At 35.7% G+C, this 18069-nt stretch overlaps 1 protein-coding gene across 18 annotated transcripts in view; it reads left to right on the forward strand.

Moving 5' to 3' along the window:
• The window catches only part of zormin, a 361202-nt gene that overhangs the window by 154726 nt on the left and 188407 nt on the right, over window positions 1–18069 (forward strand). For 11 of the 18 annotated variants that reach the window (XM_073982044.1, XM_073982035.1, XM_073982040.1 and 8 more), the window contains exons 7-9: window positions 8402–9166; window positions 16244–16438; window positions 16508–18041. In XM_073982044.1, the coding sequence (XP_073838145.1) occupies window positions 8402–9166; window positions 16244–16438; window positions 16508–18041 (2494 nt within the window). Of the gene's footprint in view, window positions 1–8401; window positions 9167–9456; window positions 9529–16243; window positions 16439–16507; window positions 18042–18069 lie in introns of all 18 variants that reach the window. The other 7 variants (XM_073982031.1, XM_073982033.1, XM_073982032.1 and 4 more) reach the window with 1 other exon arrangement.

Raw genomic sequence — 18069 nt, forward strand, 5'->3', positions numbered from 1 at the left:
AGATGTAGTCCAAAATCACTTGCACTCATGATTCAACTACTTCTTTGGCTACAAACATTTTGCTGGGTATATTAAGTTTGTAATCAGTTTGTAACTCCTCGAAATATTAATTATAGATCCCGCAAAGTATATCAGGAAAAATGTCTAAAATTGTCTTTTCCATTTCAAAAAAATCAAAAAAATTTTTTGATACTACATCAATGATATTTGGTACATAGATTAAGAAAAAAATCAGCATTCCAAATCTGTTTTCGTTACTAACTTTGATCGTTGCGCGCAAAAGATTTGACCGTTTTAATTATGATAATTAGAAAAAATTCTAAAAAAATCGCGGCTTAATATAGTTAGCTGTTATATCCTATTATCGTTAACTGAATTCGTACCCTTTGCGATGATGCAAAAAAGAATCGCAAAGTCTCAATGGATTCGCGAAAAATTAAATTTCTTAAATAATTTCACGTATTTACAAAAATATTTTTGAAACAATAGCGATCATACTTACGAAAAATATATAAAAAAATTATAACAGCATCCAGACATTTTTAGGAATAAAATGAAACCTAAGTTGTGAAGGTTGGAGCTATAGTATTCATGTTATTTGCAAAAATACGAAGAAAATATTACGAAAAAATTAAAATCATATTATTCTAATTTTATTTTTTTATGGTTTTATAGGAAATGTTGGAGAAAAAATGTTTGAGTTCTTCGGCATTTTCGTCAAAATTTCACGCAACAATGATTATATTCCGTTGTAACAAATTTTTCGCTTATAGTTTTCCTATTGGATAATATTATTAGAACCTTATATTAAATCACAAGGAATTCCAATTGTGATATAACGTTAAAACAATGTTATATTGAATATTACAACATTTGAGACGCATATAAACCGCGTAATTATGAAATTGACATGATGCGCATCCGACTTTCCACACAGCGAATCAATCCCTTTTATTTGATGTACAGTTTGCCAAATTCTATTTGGCGGCCACGATGTAGCATCTGCTGCATTTAAGGGTGAAAAATACAGTAAAATGGTCATAATTTCCGCGAAGTTCATTTACATTTTATGCGCATCCGATTTCAATAATCACCATTAAAAAATACATCCTTCTATGCCGTTTCAATGCGATCCATCAAGAACCGTGGATGTAGCATCGCACTTAATTTTTAGAAAAAATTTATTATATCTCTGGATTAGCGATAGTTTTGAAATATCTGTTTTCGCGCAGTTTAAACACGCGTATCGATCTATTTATTTAAGTAGAACTGAAACATCCAAAACGCGTTTTAATATGCGATATTTTCAAAATAATTTTTTGCAAATTTTCGAAATTTGAGGGATATCATTCCGCCGATCTAGTGGGTGGATTTTTACGCGTCGTGGCTTGATTGATTCAGAACGTAAAAAAACTAAATTTACGCGGGTTTCCACGGAAATCGAATGACGTTTGTAAATTTTAAACCAAAAAAATAGGTTTTTGAGAAAAATTTACGCACAAAAATTTCGTGTTTAGGCGCAGATTACTGTGATCCTGTGAGGGCTACACCCTCATGTTATACATTAAAAAATGCGAAATCGCGAGTACTACAATCCAATAATAAGGTTTTAGGGATTCCAGCTGCACGTCCCGATTAGAGCAAACATTTAAAAACCCCAATTTTTCAGGTTTCAAAATGTCAGCATCCGTTTGAGGTAGATACAGTGGATATATTAAAAAATCATGCATTAGAAACTTCAACTCTGAAGTGTGCTCTTTAACTTCTCCTTTGAGCATTAAGCTCTACATTGTGTTGTAAAACCACTAATTGGAAAATAACATAATGAAACTCGTTTATTTCAACGATATTTTTCCGATTTTTTTACATTAGTACGACCACAGCTTCCGCTCAAATTATTATTTTAAGAAACCCCTCCGTGAATCGGGCTAAAACAGTTTATTTTGCCGAAATGCGGTCAAAAGTTATGGTATAGTAAAACTGATCGCGAGTTACAATACCCCATACCTCAGTTTCAACATAAGTTAATTTTCAAACAAAAAGCTTGATATATATTCTTAATCAACGGGTAATTCTACATCGAATATCCATGTTTGTCCGTCTGTGCAATTCACTCCAGCGTCCGAGCGGATTGAAGTAGGGGGATGAAATTTTGGTCAAATGTATTTTAGGTCTGTAGAACTTTTGGGTGCCACCGTGGTGCAATGGTATGCACGCCCGCCTTGCACCCAGAAGGTCGGTGGTTCGATTCCCCGGCCAGGCAACATCAAACATTTTTTCAACGGTGGCAAAATACCCCTCAGTAATGTTGGCGACATTTCCTGAGTATTTCAGCCTTGAAAAACTTCTCCACAAGTGGTGTCTTATGACACGCCGTTCGGACTCGGCGATAAACAGTAGGTCCCATGTCATTGAGCTAAATATGAATCGGGGTGCACTCATTGATATGAGAGAAGTCTCCCTTGTCCCGTATGGGATGTTGTGGAACAATGTTTTTGTTGTTATGTTAGAACTTTTAGTATTGAAAGTGGGCCATACAGGTTTTGGTATAGGCACCCTAAATAATGTGGCTATTTGACGCCTCGCTTAAAGGTATTTTGACGAATGACTTGGCTAAACTAAAAAACATGTCTTACAAAAATTGGTTGTAAGTTTTGGCATAGCCCCCATATAACGCCCGATTCATTTTGACATTTTGAAGGTGTTATTCCCATTTAACCGTCGAATTTGTTGTAATTTGGACTTTCGTGTTTCAAGAGTTTAAAAATTCATTTCTATCGAAAATTGTTTGTATAGGTCCACGTCTGGGTATATACGCCAAAAAATTTACTCTGGAAATTTCCAAAACTCCACCATAGTATGGAGTGCATATTAAGTTTGTTTTTCTGTTTGTAACACATCGAACTAATCACTTGCTACCATATAAAGTATATATGAAGAAAAGACAAAATTTTTTAGTTTTTCATAAAAAAAAAGTTAAATTTTTTTTTTAAGCTACATGAAAGATTTTTGGTGCATAGATTGGGAAAAAAATCCCATTCTTAAATCGGTTCGAGATACTAATTTTGGTTGTTGCGCGCAAAAGTTATGGCGGTTTCAATTCTGATAAAAAGAAAAAATCTTTAAAAGACTCTAATCATTATATTGAGAAACTCTCTTAATTAGGGGCTCCCTTCATACTATATGTTTACTGAGGTCCCATAACTTTAGTGAAAAAGTTGTAAATTTTCGCGGAAATTGGGAAAGCATTCAAAACAATTGGTAGTTTACAACTTGTTCTAATAAAATTCAAGCTGTTTATGCATCTGGAAAATATATAAAAAATATGTACGTAATCTAAACATCGCGAAGATTCAAATGAAACCAAAACTATACAAATCCGTTTAGCGGTTTGCATATTATAGCAAAAAACAAAAAATATATTGAGGAAATTTATAAAATTTTTGTAAAAGAAATTATTTTTTAAAATTTATTTTGTGAGTTAGTTGAACAAAATGTAAGAAAAATGTGTCGGAGTTTTTCTTCTATTTTAGTTAAATTTCACGCAATAAATCACATTTTTTATTCTAATCACTTCTCGAAAACACGCTAACATCTAGCAGAAGATATGGATATCTTTCAAATAAATGTTGGGTTCCTTTAAATGGGGTATAATCTTGAAATAAAATTGTATCGGGTAATGTTCATTTTGAAATGCGTGTAAATCGCGAAATCCTCAAAATCACTTGATGCGCATGCGGTTTACCAATACAGCGAATTCTTCTCTTTTAATTTGTACAGATTTGCCAGGATTTACTTTGGCCGCTAAGATGTAGCATCGTCTGCAGTTTAGTGTGCAACAAACTGTATAACGCTTATATTTTGCACAAAGTGCATACACTTTTTATGCGCATCCGATTTCACTATCAACCGTGAAAAAATACATCGATCTAAACATATTTCAATAAAATCCATCAAGAACCGTGGATGTAGCATCACACAGTATTTTCTGGATAAATCGGACACAGCTCCCATGCCACTAAATTTTTCAAACCGATGTTTTCGCACAAACGCGAGTGATGATTCACTTTCTTCATTGAAATGGAAACGATCCACATAAAACGCGAATTAGTCAGCGATATTTTGAAAAACATTTTTCGCAAATTTTTCAATTTTTGCAGTAGCCATTTCCGCCGTTCTAGTAGATGAATTTTTACGGTCTGTGATTCATATGATCCGGATCGTCGAAAAACTAAAATATCGCGGGGTACCTGCACACTCAAAACGATATTGTAAATACTGTACCCAAAAAATAGGTTTTTTAGAAAAAATATTGCACTAAATTTTGGCATTTGGCAGTAGATTACTCTGCTGCTGTGTGGGCTACATACTCAACATACATATCAGATTATGCGAAATCGCGAGTTCTTTAATCCTATAATTGGTTTTTCGAAATATCCGAATGCGCGTCCCAGTTACATAAAAAATACAAAAAACACCTGAAATCCGGCTTCAAAATGTCAGCATCCATAAAAGCTGGATGCAGTGGACATTTTGGAAAGTGATACATTAGAAGTGTAATCTTCATTTTGTATTCTCCTACTTTTACTTTGGACAGATGTCCGTCATTTGAATGATTTAATCAGAAATCGAATAGCAATGTAAAAAACCTGTTTAGCTTCAACGTGTTTTTACCTATGTTTTTTCCTTTACGCGGTCGTAACTACCACGTAAATTAATTTTTTTTTGCTAAATTTTTGAGGTTTGTACAAAAACATCTAAATTAATCCAGCAATAGTCATAGTTACTGGTAATCTATAATAGTTCGCGCATTATAATAGTGCAAACCTTGGCTTCATGGAAACTAAAAAATTTTGACTTTTCCTCATATATATTCTTGATCAGTATAAAATTCAAAGACGATCAACCATGTCTGTTGTAATCACTAGGGTTATGACTTTTTTACAACCTCATATCCCTGCATCATAGCGTGATGAGTTTTGCCATAAGATTGCATAAAATCATAATTATAAGGTGATTCGGTGAAAAAACCTCACGCACAAAATAATTTTAAAATTTGAATTTATCAAAATTATGTTCAATTTTTTGAAGTCTCTTTAAGCAGATATACAATTGAAAATAAACTTTAGAGTCGCATGAGATAATTAAACTGACATAACATTTATTTCTCACTAATTTTCTTCAATTCTGAGAATCGTAAAAATGTGGTAAACGCTTTTATTTAAAGATATAATTTTTTAACAAAAATGGTTGAGTGTGTGGTATTTCGCTAGAATTCATTTTTCAATACAAAACTCCTTAGGCCATGTTAGCTCGATTAATCCAATTAATTAATTAAAAACTTTCATAAATAATGGCCTTCGTCCCAAAAAGATAATAATAAATAAAAAAAACAAAAAATTTTAAATTTTTTCAAAGTGGTTTGTGCTTTACTTTTTTCAATATTTGAATGAAATAAACATTATTATAGTTATTAGTAGGCTTATATTTATTCATTCGTGCAACAAAAAATAATTTTTAAAAAAAATGTTTTTTTCGTTTCATACTTATTTTCAAAAAATTATATTTTTAAAATCGATTTGTGCGTGAACTTTTTTTATATTTCAATGGAATAAACGATAGCGTAGTGATTATTAGGCAAAATTTCATTTATCCCTGCTACAGGAAATCATTTTTGAGAAAAAATGTCAAAAAAATCATAACCCTAGTAATCACTCTAGCGTTCGCAATAATTGAGCTAGAGCGCTATATTTTTTCACCCGAGTGTTTTTCATAGGCAGGTCAAGTTCGAAGATGAGCTATATAGGACCACTTTTTGATGTAGCCCCCATATAACGGTACCTCCCGATTTTCAGTTATTAGCTACAATTTTTAACCTAACTACCTGTAATTTCAAGTTTGGGGTTCCCAGTGGTCACAAAATATCTGCACTAAAAACCGTCAATATAGGTCCATGTTTTGGTATTGTCCCCATATAACGGTACCTCCCGATATTCGGTATTTTGAGGATTTTAACTAAAATTTTTGACCGAACTGCCTGTAATTTGACAGTTGGGGTTCCTAGTAATCACAATACATCTCCACCAAAAACTGTCGACATAGGACCATGTTTTGGTATAGCCCCCACATAGCGGTACCTCCCGATTTTCGGTAGTTTGAGGATCTTAGCTACAATTTTTAACCGAATTACCTGTAATTTAACATTTGAGTTTCCCAGTAGGCACAAAATATCTCGTCAAAAAACTGTAAACATAGGTCCACATTTTGGAACTGCCCCCATATAACGGTACCTCCTCATTTTCTGTATTTTGAGGATTGTAGCTACATTTTGCGACCGAACTACCTGTAATTTGAAGTTTGAGGTTCCCAGTGGTCATACAACATCTCCACCAAAACCTGTCAACATAGGTCCATGTACAGTCCCCCTATATAAATAGCCAGTATAGGTCCATGTTTTGGTAGAGCCCCCATATAACGGTAGCTCCCTATTTTCGGTTCTTTTGGATTTTAGCTAAAATTGTTAACCCAAGGTATCTGCAAAGCGACATTTGAGGTTCTCATTGGTCACACAACTTCTCAACAAAACATAGGTCCATACTTTGATATAGCCCCATATCAGGTTCGCGACGGATTGAATATATGTTTTATGCCCTTTTACCTTTTTCAGGTATCTCCGCCTAAAAATAGTGGACAGGAAAGAAAATAATTATTCCGTTTTAGTTCAGAATATTTTATGGTGGAGGGTATGAAAAGTTCGGCCCTGCCGAGCTTAACGCTTTTTTACATGCTTTATTTATTTTTTTTTTTGTTGTACAGCCATAGACTGAGAGTATTTAGCTGTAGGCGAATACTTCTCAGTTTCTATTTAGCGATGTACATTCCTCTGGCACATACATTATAAGTGTGTTACTCGCTGGCATGACCTGTGGCCTAATTCTCGCATCCGAGTGAGTTTTTGTTGGAAGACAAATTACGGACGTTCGAAAATTTTGGATTCCCTTATTATTTGCGGTAAAGAAAATTTAGTTTTTGGTTGAGAGCAGGGAGGAAAAAGTAGAGAGGGGCCCTTTCCTCTACGCTCTCTCTCTCAAAAATTCAATTTCCTTTACCGCAAATTTTGCGCGTGTGACTACTGAATAGAAATTATTTAAATAAGTTATCGATACATACGGTTATCGAACGGTGAAAACATATCGCTCATTTACTCAAAGAGTGGCATAACTCAAAAAATGCCTTTTCTGAGTTCGCAATTTCTATCTTTTCTACGACTTCTACTTTATCTTGTGTCAAATTTTCAAGTTGATATCTCTAGAACTCAACGAGTTACTGCTTATTTTCTAGGAATTTGCCATAAATTATCTAGTACGTTTTTTGAGGTTATGAAGCACTAAAGCACTTCAAATCAAGCTTGAACTTGCACAGAAATTAAGCACTGATATCTGGCTAGCTCTTTACAAAAGATGGTCCAAGTAGTTTTTTAGTTTTTATATAATAATCTTTTTAATTTGGGAAGTCAAATTTCAGTCGGCAACTTAAAACGCGTTTTTCTCAGAATTAGATTTTTCGAGATGTGTCACTCTTTGGAAAAATGAGTGATATGGTAAACACAAAAAATACAAACAAACAAGTTGTTGTGCGGCAAGTTTCGCGTACTAAGAAAAGAAAACATGAAAATTGTATAAAATAATAGAAAATTGTGAAAAACATAAAATTAATAGTGACCCGAAATAAATTTCACGATGTAAAAATATAAAAATCGCATTTTGGTATTGGAAAATATATTTTTAAGTTTTAAGAAACAGCCCTTTTTGTCAATTTTTTCTACTCATTTTATTGGAAAAAGTCATTAGCATGTGATTTTTTCAAGTTTTATTGCGAAATCTTCCATTAAAGTTCGTTTTATGCCACAAATATAATCATTACGACAACAAATGTGTGGCGGACAAAAACTCGCAAGATTCCACTCGAAAGTGTGTTCGATAATGGATGCCGTAATCCAAATATATCGATCGACTCTATCACCTATACGAGAATTAGGCCCCTGTACCCCTTTGAGTGTATAGGCGGATGATAAGTATCTACTTCCCAGTAAATTTTGTGAATGGGGTAAAAACTAATCCAAAAGGCAAATTGCATTTGAAAGAAGAAACGTTCGATGACAGAGAAGCCACTCCACACCCGATATGTCTGATGAGTCGCTGCCAACGGCGAAACATGTCACATAGTGGTGGTTGTGTGGATTTGAATCTTCAGCTTTCCTTTTTCACTTGCAAAAATCGCCAGAAATTAAGCTCGATTCTAACGAGAAATTAATTAAAATTAATTTAAAAAAAGGGTCTTCGCCCTAATAGGCAAAATTTTCAAATAAATTAATTATATTTTTCCCCTTTTATAATTTTAGACCGCTGCCAAAACCACCAATGTTGATACTCAGCTCTATCCGATTTTCACCACATCGTCAGTGGATGCCAAACAACTGCACACGATTACCAGCGAAAAACTGAAAATCGTTCTTCGCGATATCGATCAGGCCCAAAATGAGATACAAGAACGAGTTCACACCACCATCAATATCCAAACAAAAGATCCCGAAGCAATGCAAAAAATCGAACAAGTCATTAGTAATTTACGAACATTGAAATCCAAATTAGATGGTATACGATACGATTATAAGACGTTGGTGGAGAGTAGCTTACAATTTTTGGAAAGTGTCCAGAGAATCCATCAAGAAATAAGCGATTTCTTTGCCAAGCAAAAAGAAACACAACAAAATACAAATGATGCTATTGAACGTTGCATTGCCGAACATGAAAAATTCCGTGATTTGACAATGGATTCATTCCGTTCGCTAATAACACAATCGGAAATTTTAATCGATCGTGTACGTGCTCTAGAGCCACCTGGTGCTAAGGAAGTGGATACAGATCGTATTTTGAAATTGATGGAAAATCTTCGCCTGTATTTTGAGAGTTGTAATGGTGAGCGTATGTCATCGTTGGAACGTTTGGAAAGGTTGGAAAAATTCAAATCCGACTTGTTGGATATAAATCGCAGTTTGGATAGTGTTTCGCGGCAATTGCAAGAGATCAATGGTCAAAATGTTGATAGTTTGGCAGCTGCCAAGACAACGTCATTGGCATTTGAATACTTTGAACGGACCATAGAGGTAAGTGGCAATTTTGGGAAATATATTGGTATTATTGGTTATTGAAAAAATAAAATAATGTAATAAGTATTACATTAATTTGATTTAGAAAGGTTACCAAACCTCATACTTAGGGTGTCCCAGTCTGTGGCGTTAATATTTTTTGAAATACTAGCAAATGTTTTTCAACGGCTAACACATTGAGACACCTTTTATATAATGCACTTTACTTATCTCCAGTTTATTTATATAAATCAATTCATTAAATTGTAGAATTGTAAAATTAAAATAATTCAATTTCCTCTCCATAGAGTTCAATACCGAAATGTTTAAAACCCACCAGACATGAGCTGCGTTGGGGATGTTATTTACACACAATGGAGGTATTATTTTTTTCTATCTGTAGTCTTTGTAGTTTTTTTATTTATGACAAACTATCTGTTACCTATCTTTTGACAATGGCTAATTGATTTTTTTCGTAGAATCCAATTTTGTGTCTTGACGTCATGTTTCATCTTTGTCAAAAATTCGACCCAAATTTCATGTCATTTCCCGATTCATTTGCTGATAAATATTTCGTTTCATTGTCGTATTTTCTCGTGTATACATGACCTCATAGTAGCGTTCCTATGTTGATGTGTTTGTTAAAATTTGTTAAAACAAATGTTATATGTATTTATGAAGGCATGTGTGTACAATTAGTTAAAATATTTGCAAAAATCTACAACATTTTGTTTAGTAGTTATTTAATTTAAAATTTTGCAGTTGAGGTTTGAAATACATAAACAAATGTATATTTTTGCATTAACATTTAATTAGATCATAAAATATAATACAAATTTTTTCCATAAACACATTTAATATAAACAATTTTTATATTTAACTTGGCTTAACAATGAAAACGCGAATATTTATCATCAAAAATAGTTTTACTGTATTCCTAAGCAGTCTCCAGCATGATTTATACACTTTTTCATGCGTTCAAGCCAATTGTTGAATCACTTTTCCACTTCGATTGAGACACCCCCAAAATATGGTTTTTAACGCTTTCACAGCATCTTCTGGTAATGAAAATCGTTGACCACACCTTTTTTCTTGATATGCTGGAATCAAATGAAGTCGTTGGATCCTCATTCAGGACTGTACGACGGATGACCCATCAATTCCACGTTTTGTCCGGTCAAACAGGCGCTGGTTTGAATCGATGTGTGAAAGCTCTCATTGTCATGATGCAGAATGATTCGTCTTCTCTTGTTCGTTTTTAGCATTTCTCAGGACACTTCAGGCAAACAAATTGTTGTGTACCACTCAGAATTAACCCTCCTACATTTCTCAAGCCGTATAGTCGCCGCATGGTCAGTATTGCCGAAGAAACAAGCGACCATTTGCTTCGAAGTGCTTCTTACATGAACAACATTCGTTGGATTTGGCTCACTTTCGAAGACCTAAACGGTCAATTCCTGTTTTGTTTCAGGCTAAGCATAGATTCAAGACGTCTGCAACAATTTTATAAACGTCATTTGAACCACCGCGATCATTTTTATACCCTACACCAGGTATCAGCACCAATACAAACGCATTCTTTGCGGCCTCACGCATACGACTCTCTCTCCACAAACAGCGTGTGCGTTAATGAACCTTCTTCATTTATTTCTGAACGAAGACTGAGTGGTGGTTGTTCTGTTGTTATTCTCATCAACGGCACATGTGCCCCTTTTTGCCGGATGCTGCCCTACTGCTGTAAGGTTGTCGTAGATGGTCAAATAACGAAGATATCGCAATAGTCGCTAATAAAAACCTTTTTTTCATTTTTGCGATTTTAATTATAATGAAGAATATCACAGCTTTGGTTGGGGACCTTCCAAAAGCAAAGCGTGACTATGAAAGTAGAAAATCACATCTTTACAATGATGCAAATAAGGTTGGCGTAGGTGCCCAAATAACGGAGATATCGTAATAGTCGGTAATACATCCCATTTTTCATTTTTTTAAATCACGCTGCAGGCCGCAATTTTGATCAGATCGTTACGAAATTTGGTGGTTAGTGGGGGTGCCAGAGGGAAAGACGGCTACTGATTTTGGTGATGGCGGTGTAACATTCAGGGATCGGAATGGGCAAACAATTTATTTGGTGAAGAATTTAACGTTTTATTCTAAAGCGCTAATAAAAACGAAGTTTTCATTTTTGCGATTTTAATTATAATGATGAAAATCACAGCTTTGGCTGGATACCTTCCAAAAGCAAAGCCAGACTATGACTTTCATAGAGTCCCATCGTTACAGTGAGGCAAAGTAGTTTGGCGTAGGTGGCCAAATAAAGGAGATATCGCAATAGTCGGTAATACATCCCATTTTTCCATTTTTTTTGTAATTACGCTACAGGTCGCAATTTTGATCGGATCGTCACGAAATTTTGGGGGTTAATGGGGGTCCGGCAGAGAAGGAATCCTATTGATTTTGGCCAGATAATATTCCGGGGTCGGAATGGAAAAAAACTTATTTCAAAGCGAATATCTCTGCTTTTATAAGAGGTATATCAAAAGCAAATCCGTGCAAGAAAATTAGAAAATATGACCTTTACAACAATGTAAAGTAGGTTGCCGTAGGTGGTCTGACTATGAAAGTAGAAAATCCCATATTTACAATGATGCAAAGTAGGTTGGCGTAGGTGGTCAAGCAACGCAGATATCGCAAAAGTCGGGAATACATCCCATTTTTATCGCAATTTTGATAGAATCGTCACGAAATTTTAGTAGAGCTCCCAGAGAGAAAGAAGCATTCTGAGTTTGGTGATGGTCAAATAATATTCAAGACTCGGAATGGACAAAAAACTTAATGTAGACAAAAATTTTTTTTCCTATACGAATATATCCGCTTTTAATAGTCGTATTCCCAAAGGAAAGCCCATTAATGGAAGAGGAAAATATCACTTTCATTGTGATACATAACACTGTGCCACAAAATGGAGCTCGAGGTCTGGGGGTGGAAAATTCCTCTTAGGGGCGAAAGCCCTTGATGAGTATATGCAGAACCCCAAAGGGCAGATTTGCCGTGAGTCGAAACTTTGAGTTATGGCATGATGAATTTTTCACTGCAGACCCTATAAGCCATCAGAAATTAGTGTTATATTTTGTTTGCTGTTGTTCTGGCTTATTTTTGATATAACATGTCTTCAGTCAAATCTAATGAGGATCTTACAACATTTCGACCTTCTAACTCACTTCCTTCCATGTCCTTTTCGTCCTTTATTTCAAGAACCGCAATGAAAGTACCACAAGATAACATTTTTCAGCTTCGACATGTTCTGCAAAAATGTCGCTCAGACAATTTTAGGTACGGCTCTCATTGACAACTAATAGATATTGTCGCGTTTTCATGGTCTTTTTTGTTTACTTTTTGCATTTGCCCAGTTTTTGTTCAGATCGATTTTTTACCGAATTTACCGATTTTTGTCGGTAACCAAAAAATGTGTTAGAAAATCCCACTACCAATGGAATTTACTAATATTTTGAAAATCCATCGGTACATTTCTTTGCCCATAAAAATTGTGATTTTTGGCACATCAATTATGAACTAATTACAGAACGGCCTAAAAGTATGCTATAGTAATAATTTTTTGAGGAATTTTGAATAAATTTAGTTTAGTAACTTTAGTTATAACTAAAGTATAATAATAATAAATTAATTAATTAATAAAAAATTAATAATATACTAATTATTTTAATTTTTCATGTGTGTTTCCCTTCACAAGAACATGTTAAATTTATTAAAGAAGGCGCTTAAATAATGGCAATAGAGTTTAGGAACAGAGGGAAAATATGTCAAATGCCAAACGAAAAACACATACACACAAGACATATTAAAGAAGGTAGAAGTGACAATCAGCTCTCTTTTTATTTTGTTTATACCCTCCACCATAATATGGAGGGTATTATTAAATTTTTAATTGTGTTTGTAACACATCGAAACATTTTTCGATGCATGATCTGCACAAATTTCTAAGTCGATATAACCATGTTCGGATGTCTGTTGAAATCAAGGTACAGAAGTTTCTATTACTTCAATGATGTTTGGTATTGAAAATATCCACGTTTTGATGTAGCTTCCATAGAATGGTACCTTCCGAATTTCCTTATTTTAAAGGTTATGGCCTCAATATGGCTGACATTTGGTATTAAGTATTTATTTGGGGGTATAAAACCACCAGAAATTTGTCGGTATAGCCGCCATAGGACGGCCCATCCCGATTTTCGGTATTTTGAATCTTTCAGCGCATTATCAAACCGAAATGGATGGTATACAACATTCGAGAAGAGAATTATCATTATAGGTCTATATTTGCATGGCCCTCATAGAAGTCTATATCCAGATTTTCCGTAATTTGAAGGTTATGAACTCAATATCCAACTAAAATAGCTGAACATTTCGACATTTTAAGGTTTTAGCTACATTATATTACCGAAGTGGCTAAAATTTGACATTTAGTATTCAGCGGGGCGTTCAAAATTCCACCAGAAATTGTTCAGTATAGGTCCACGTTTTGATACAGCACCCATAGAACGGTATCTCCCGATTTTCGTTATTTTAAAGGTTTTATCGACATTACCTTACCGAAATGGCAGAAATTTGATATTTTGTTTTCTTTGGGGCTACAAAACTTTTTTCCCCAGAAATTTGCCGTTTTGTTATAGCCCCATAATACGGTATTGCCGATTTTCGGTATTTTCAAAGTTTAACCGCATTATCTAACCAATATGACTAAAATTTGGTTGTTAGTCTTCTTTGCGGGTACAAACATTCCCGCCGAGAATGATCGAAACATATCCACGTTCTGATATAGCCCCCATAGAAGAGTTATTATTGGTTCTTAGATAGAAAGGTTCAACGAGCGACTGTTACTTGGTATAAGGGATTCTTCATGTCTTCATGCGTGTTGTCTAAGTGAGAGCTTATTCGCTACCTGGTGTGATTCACCTGATGGAATGCACATGTTGATCTACACTGTGATATGTGATGAAGAAGTTTCGAGAATCCAATGGAGACTTCCATTGGATTCTCGAAACTTTTGGTTGACGGCATTTCCGAGCCAATCGTTATAAGTCTCTGCGTTATCGCTATTCTTTTGTTTGTTCTGAAAGATTACTACCTTTCGCTCCTACTCTCTGTGATGAAGGACGTTTTCCTGCCGATATATGTCGTAAGAACCTACGAAAAAGTATTATTTGTATTGGTATCCCCTTTATCTACAAAAGATCTTCACATTTCTGTTTGGTATCGTCTGTCAAAGGCCGTTTCAAAATCAAAACGAAATGTGACGAATGTGGTTATTTGGTTTAACCGGAAACGTTTTGGACAAATATCACTTATGTCAACAGGATTATAATAAACTTCGTACTGATATACATATGTTCATGCATTTCCGTGTGTGACATCAAAAACACTACACCTATGTCCACAATTTTTGGTGCAGAAGGTTTCTGTCTACTGGCAACCCTAAATACCAAATTACAGCCAAATCGGGCCGAAAATATAGATAAAGCTTCAAAATACATGAAATCGGGAGGTACTGTTATATGGGGGCTATATCAAAACCTGCGCCTATGTCCACACTTTTTGGTGGGAAAGTTTCCCGATTTAGTTATGAGATCTCCAAATACCAAACTGCAGCCAATTCGGACCGAAAATGTAGATAAAAATTTCAAAACACCTCAAATCTCGAGGTACCGTTATATGGAGACTATAGCAAAACCTAAACCTATGTCCACAATTTTTGTCGCACCTTCCCATACAAGCGGGACCTCTGTGCAATAAGCATTTCAGAAAATATATCACTAATGCAAACTTGTCCGGATGCATGATCTTCAACGTTTTTATAATCATACAATTCTTAGCATTATTATGTAAACATGTAAAGTAAAAAACACTGAAGTAGAAACTAAAGTGTAGACTAGGCCGGGACGATTTGAACACCACCACGGGTGCCTGAATTTTCTGATTATTGGGATTGTACTGAGCAAAAAAGTCCACTAGACCATATGTCTACGGTGAAAATCGAGCCCCCGGATTTTGACTTGAAGTTTTCTTTTCAAAGTTTTTTTTTTGGATATTTTGGCATATATGTAACAGCCAAACCACTGAGATTTTCGATCCAACACAAAGGCAAAAATTGTAGCCAAGACAATAATTAAGAACTCTCTAGTATATCGCAAAAGCATTGGAACGCTCCTTCAGGCAGTTATGGCTCCGAGAAAGTGCACATTTTTCGGAAAATATCGATAAATTACACTGTGCTACAAAATTTAACTCAAAGTCAGTGGGTGGAAATTTCCTTTTGTTGATGAAAGCCCTTGGTGAGTGTACTAAGAACGCAAAAGGAAATTTTTAGGATAGGTCAAGTTTCTGAGATATGGTTTGGCCAAAATATCCTTGAAAAAAATTTCAAGTAAAAATCCGGGGGCTCGATTTTCACCGTAGATATATGGTCTAGTGGACTTTTTTGCTCAGTACAATCCCAAGAATCAGAAACTCCAGGCGCCCACTATCACTTTTTTCCTTCCATACAAATCGCCCCGGCCTAGTGTAGACCCCAATACATGAAAAATGATTCATGCATTGATTTTGTTATCCACCATTCACACATCCGTTTTGGTCCACCATTTGTTTGCTTTGGGAAGTGACAGCAACAGCTGTTCTAGCTGTGAAATAAGAGAAGAACAACATTTGCCATTAGAGTGTGAATTGCTTAGCGATTTGTACGGAATATTCAAAAATATTGTTAAGAGAATTTTTCCACATAGTTTGTAGGAAGTAGTTCCTAGAGGAATATGTACATTTCAGAAAAGGGGTACGAAACGCCAAAAATAGAATGGCTTATAGTATGAACATTGTTTTCTTTCGTTGATCCCTGTATTATTTTGTAAACTTAAATGTTATTTTAAAATATATGTATGTTTATACGAATATGTATACAAATTGTTTTCATATTTTTGTTTTTTTTTTTTTGGTTTTGAGTATCGGATTGCAGGCAGTTGCTGCACATGTCGTAGATGTTGTTCAATACTAACAATGTATTTCTGTTCGTCATCCATTTATTTTTAGTTATTGGAAAAACGCATTGAGAAATTCACTGAGACTACCACACAACAATTGTTGGTATCGAATCCAGAAAGTGAGGCCTACTTCCGTGAGGAATTGCGCAAACTTAACGACAAGTGGCAACAATTTAGGGAACAAGTGAAAATCAAGAGAAATTCCCTTAATCAGGCAACGGAATTCTTTGAAGTGGTGGAGAAGGTAAGATCTCACATACCCATCCATGCCCATTCTTTACATTTCTAATACATCATTTTCCTTTCCCTGCAGATTGATTGTGAATATCGTGAAATTAATTATTTCTACAATAGTGTATCGAACAAAATCACCTATCTTCGTGACCCTGTTGAAGCCTCAAACCTAGTCAATGACATTGACAAATATGTTAATGAACGTGAGGGCCCACTGCGCGAGAAGCTCGAAAGTGCTGCCAAATGTACACACGACATGTCGAAAGTTTCTCAATTGTATAACGATGTCATGACCATATTCCAGTCGTTTATGAAACTTAAATCGGACATCACCATTGTTTCCGAACGTTTGAAGGGTGAAGAACGTGCCCGTGAGCAACGTGAACGCGAAGCCCGCGAGCAGGCTGAACGGGAAATGGCTATGCGTGAGGCAGAGGCCCGCGAAAAGGCTGCTCGTGAACAGGAAGCACGTCTGTTGGCACTTAAAGAGCAAGCAGCACGTGAACAATTTGAACGTGAGCGTTTAGCATTGGAATTAGCTGCCCGTGAAAAGGCAGTACGTGAAGAGGAGCAACGTTTGTTGCTTATACGCGAACAGGCTGCCCGGGAACAGGCCGCAAGAGAACAACAGGCCCGCGAAGAGGAACAGGCACGTTTGAGAGCTTTGCGGGATGAAGAGGCTCGTCTGCAAGCGGTACGTGAGCAAACATTGCGTGAACAGGCGGCCCGTGAACAAAAGGCACGCGAAGAAGAAGAGACACGCCTGAGAAAAATTCGCGAAGAAGAAATTCGTTTGCATACCTTGCGTGAACAGGCTGTACGCGAGGAAGAAGCTCGCATTCAATCATTGCGTGAACAAACCAAACGCGAAGAAGAAGCCCGCATGTTGGCTCTCAAAGAGCAGGTGCAACGTGAGGAGTCCATAAAACGTTTACAAAGCATGCACGAACAAATCGATCATCAGCGCATTGTTACCGAAAATATACGCAAAGATATTGAAATCAATCACATTTTCACCGAAATCAAATACTCTTCGCCGGTGTTCGTGAAACCTCTAAAAGATGCCGTCACAAGGGAAAATGATAAATTCACCTTTGAATGTGAGGTAACCGGTAGCCCAGAACCCTCAATTGAATGGTACAAAGATGGCATTTTGATACAAAATAATCCCGATTATAAAACCTCCTTTGACAAGGGTATGTGTCGTCTGGTCATTGAGGAGACATTTGCTGCCGATTCAGCTAGATTTACTTGTCGTGCTTCGAACCTGGTTGGCAATGCTACAACAAGTGCTAATTTGTCGGTACGGGAAAATGCCGCTGAAGTACAAATGATTCCACCACGTATTGTACGCTATTTGGCAAGTGCCAGTGCCAAAGAGGGTTCGTCATTTGAATTTTCTTGTATTGTCACCGGTAATCCCCTACCCACAGTGCAGTGGTATAAAAATGATAAGTGCATTGATGATTGCCCCGATTACGTGATTAGCTACAATAATGGTGAGGCTAAGCTACGTTTCGAGGAAGTCTTTTTGGAAGATGATGCTGTTTACACTTGCAGTGCTTCAAATCCAGCCGGAATTGAGCATTGTTCTGCCAGCCTTATTGTGGAACGTAAGTTGAAATGTTGTAGGATTTATTT

Source organism: Musca autumnalis, unplaced genomic scaffold, assembly GCF_047663935.1.
Source record: "Musca autumnalis isolate F117 unplaced genomic scaffold, ASM4766393v1 scaffold_4, whole genome shotgun sequence".
NCBI classification, from domain to species: Eukaryota; Metazoa; Arthropoda; class Insecta; order Diptera; family Muscidae; genus Musca; species Musca autumnalis.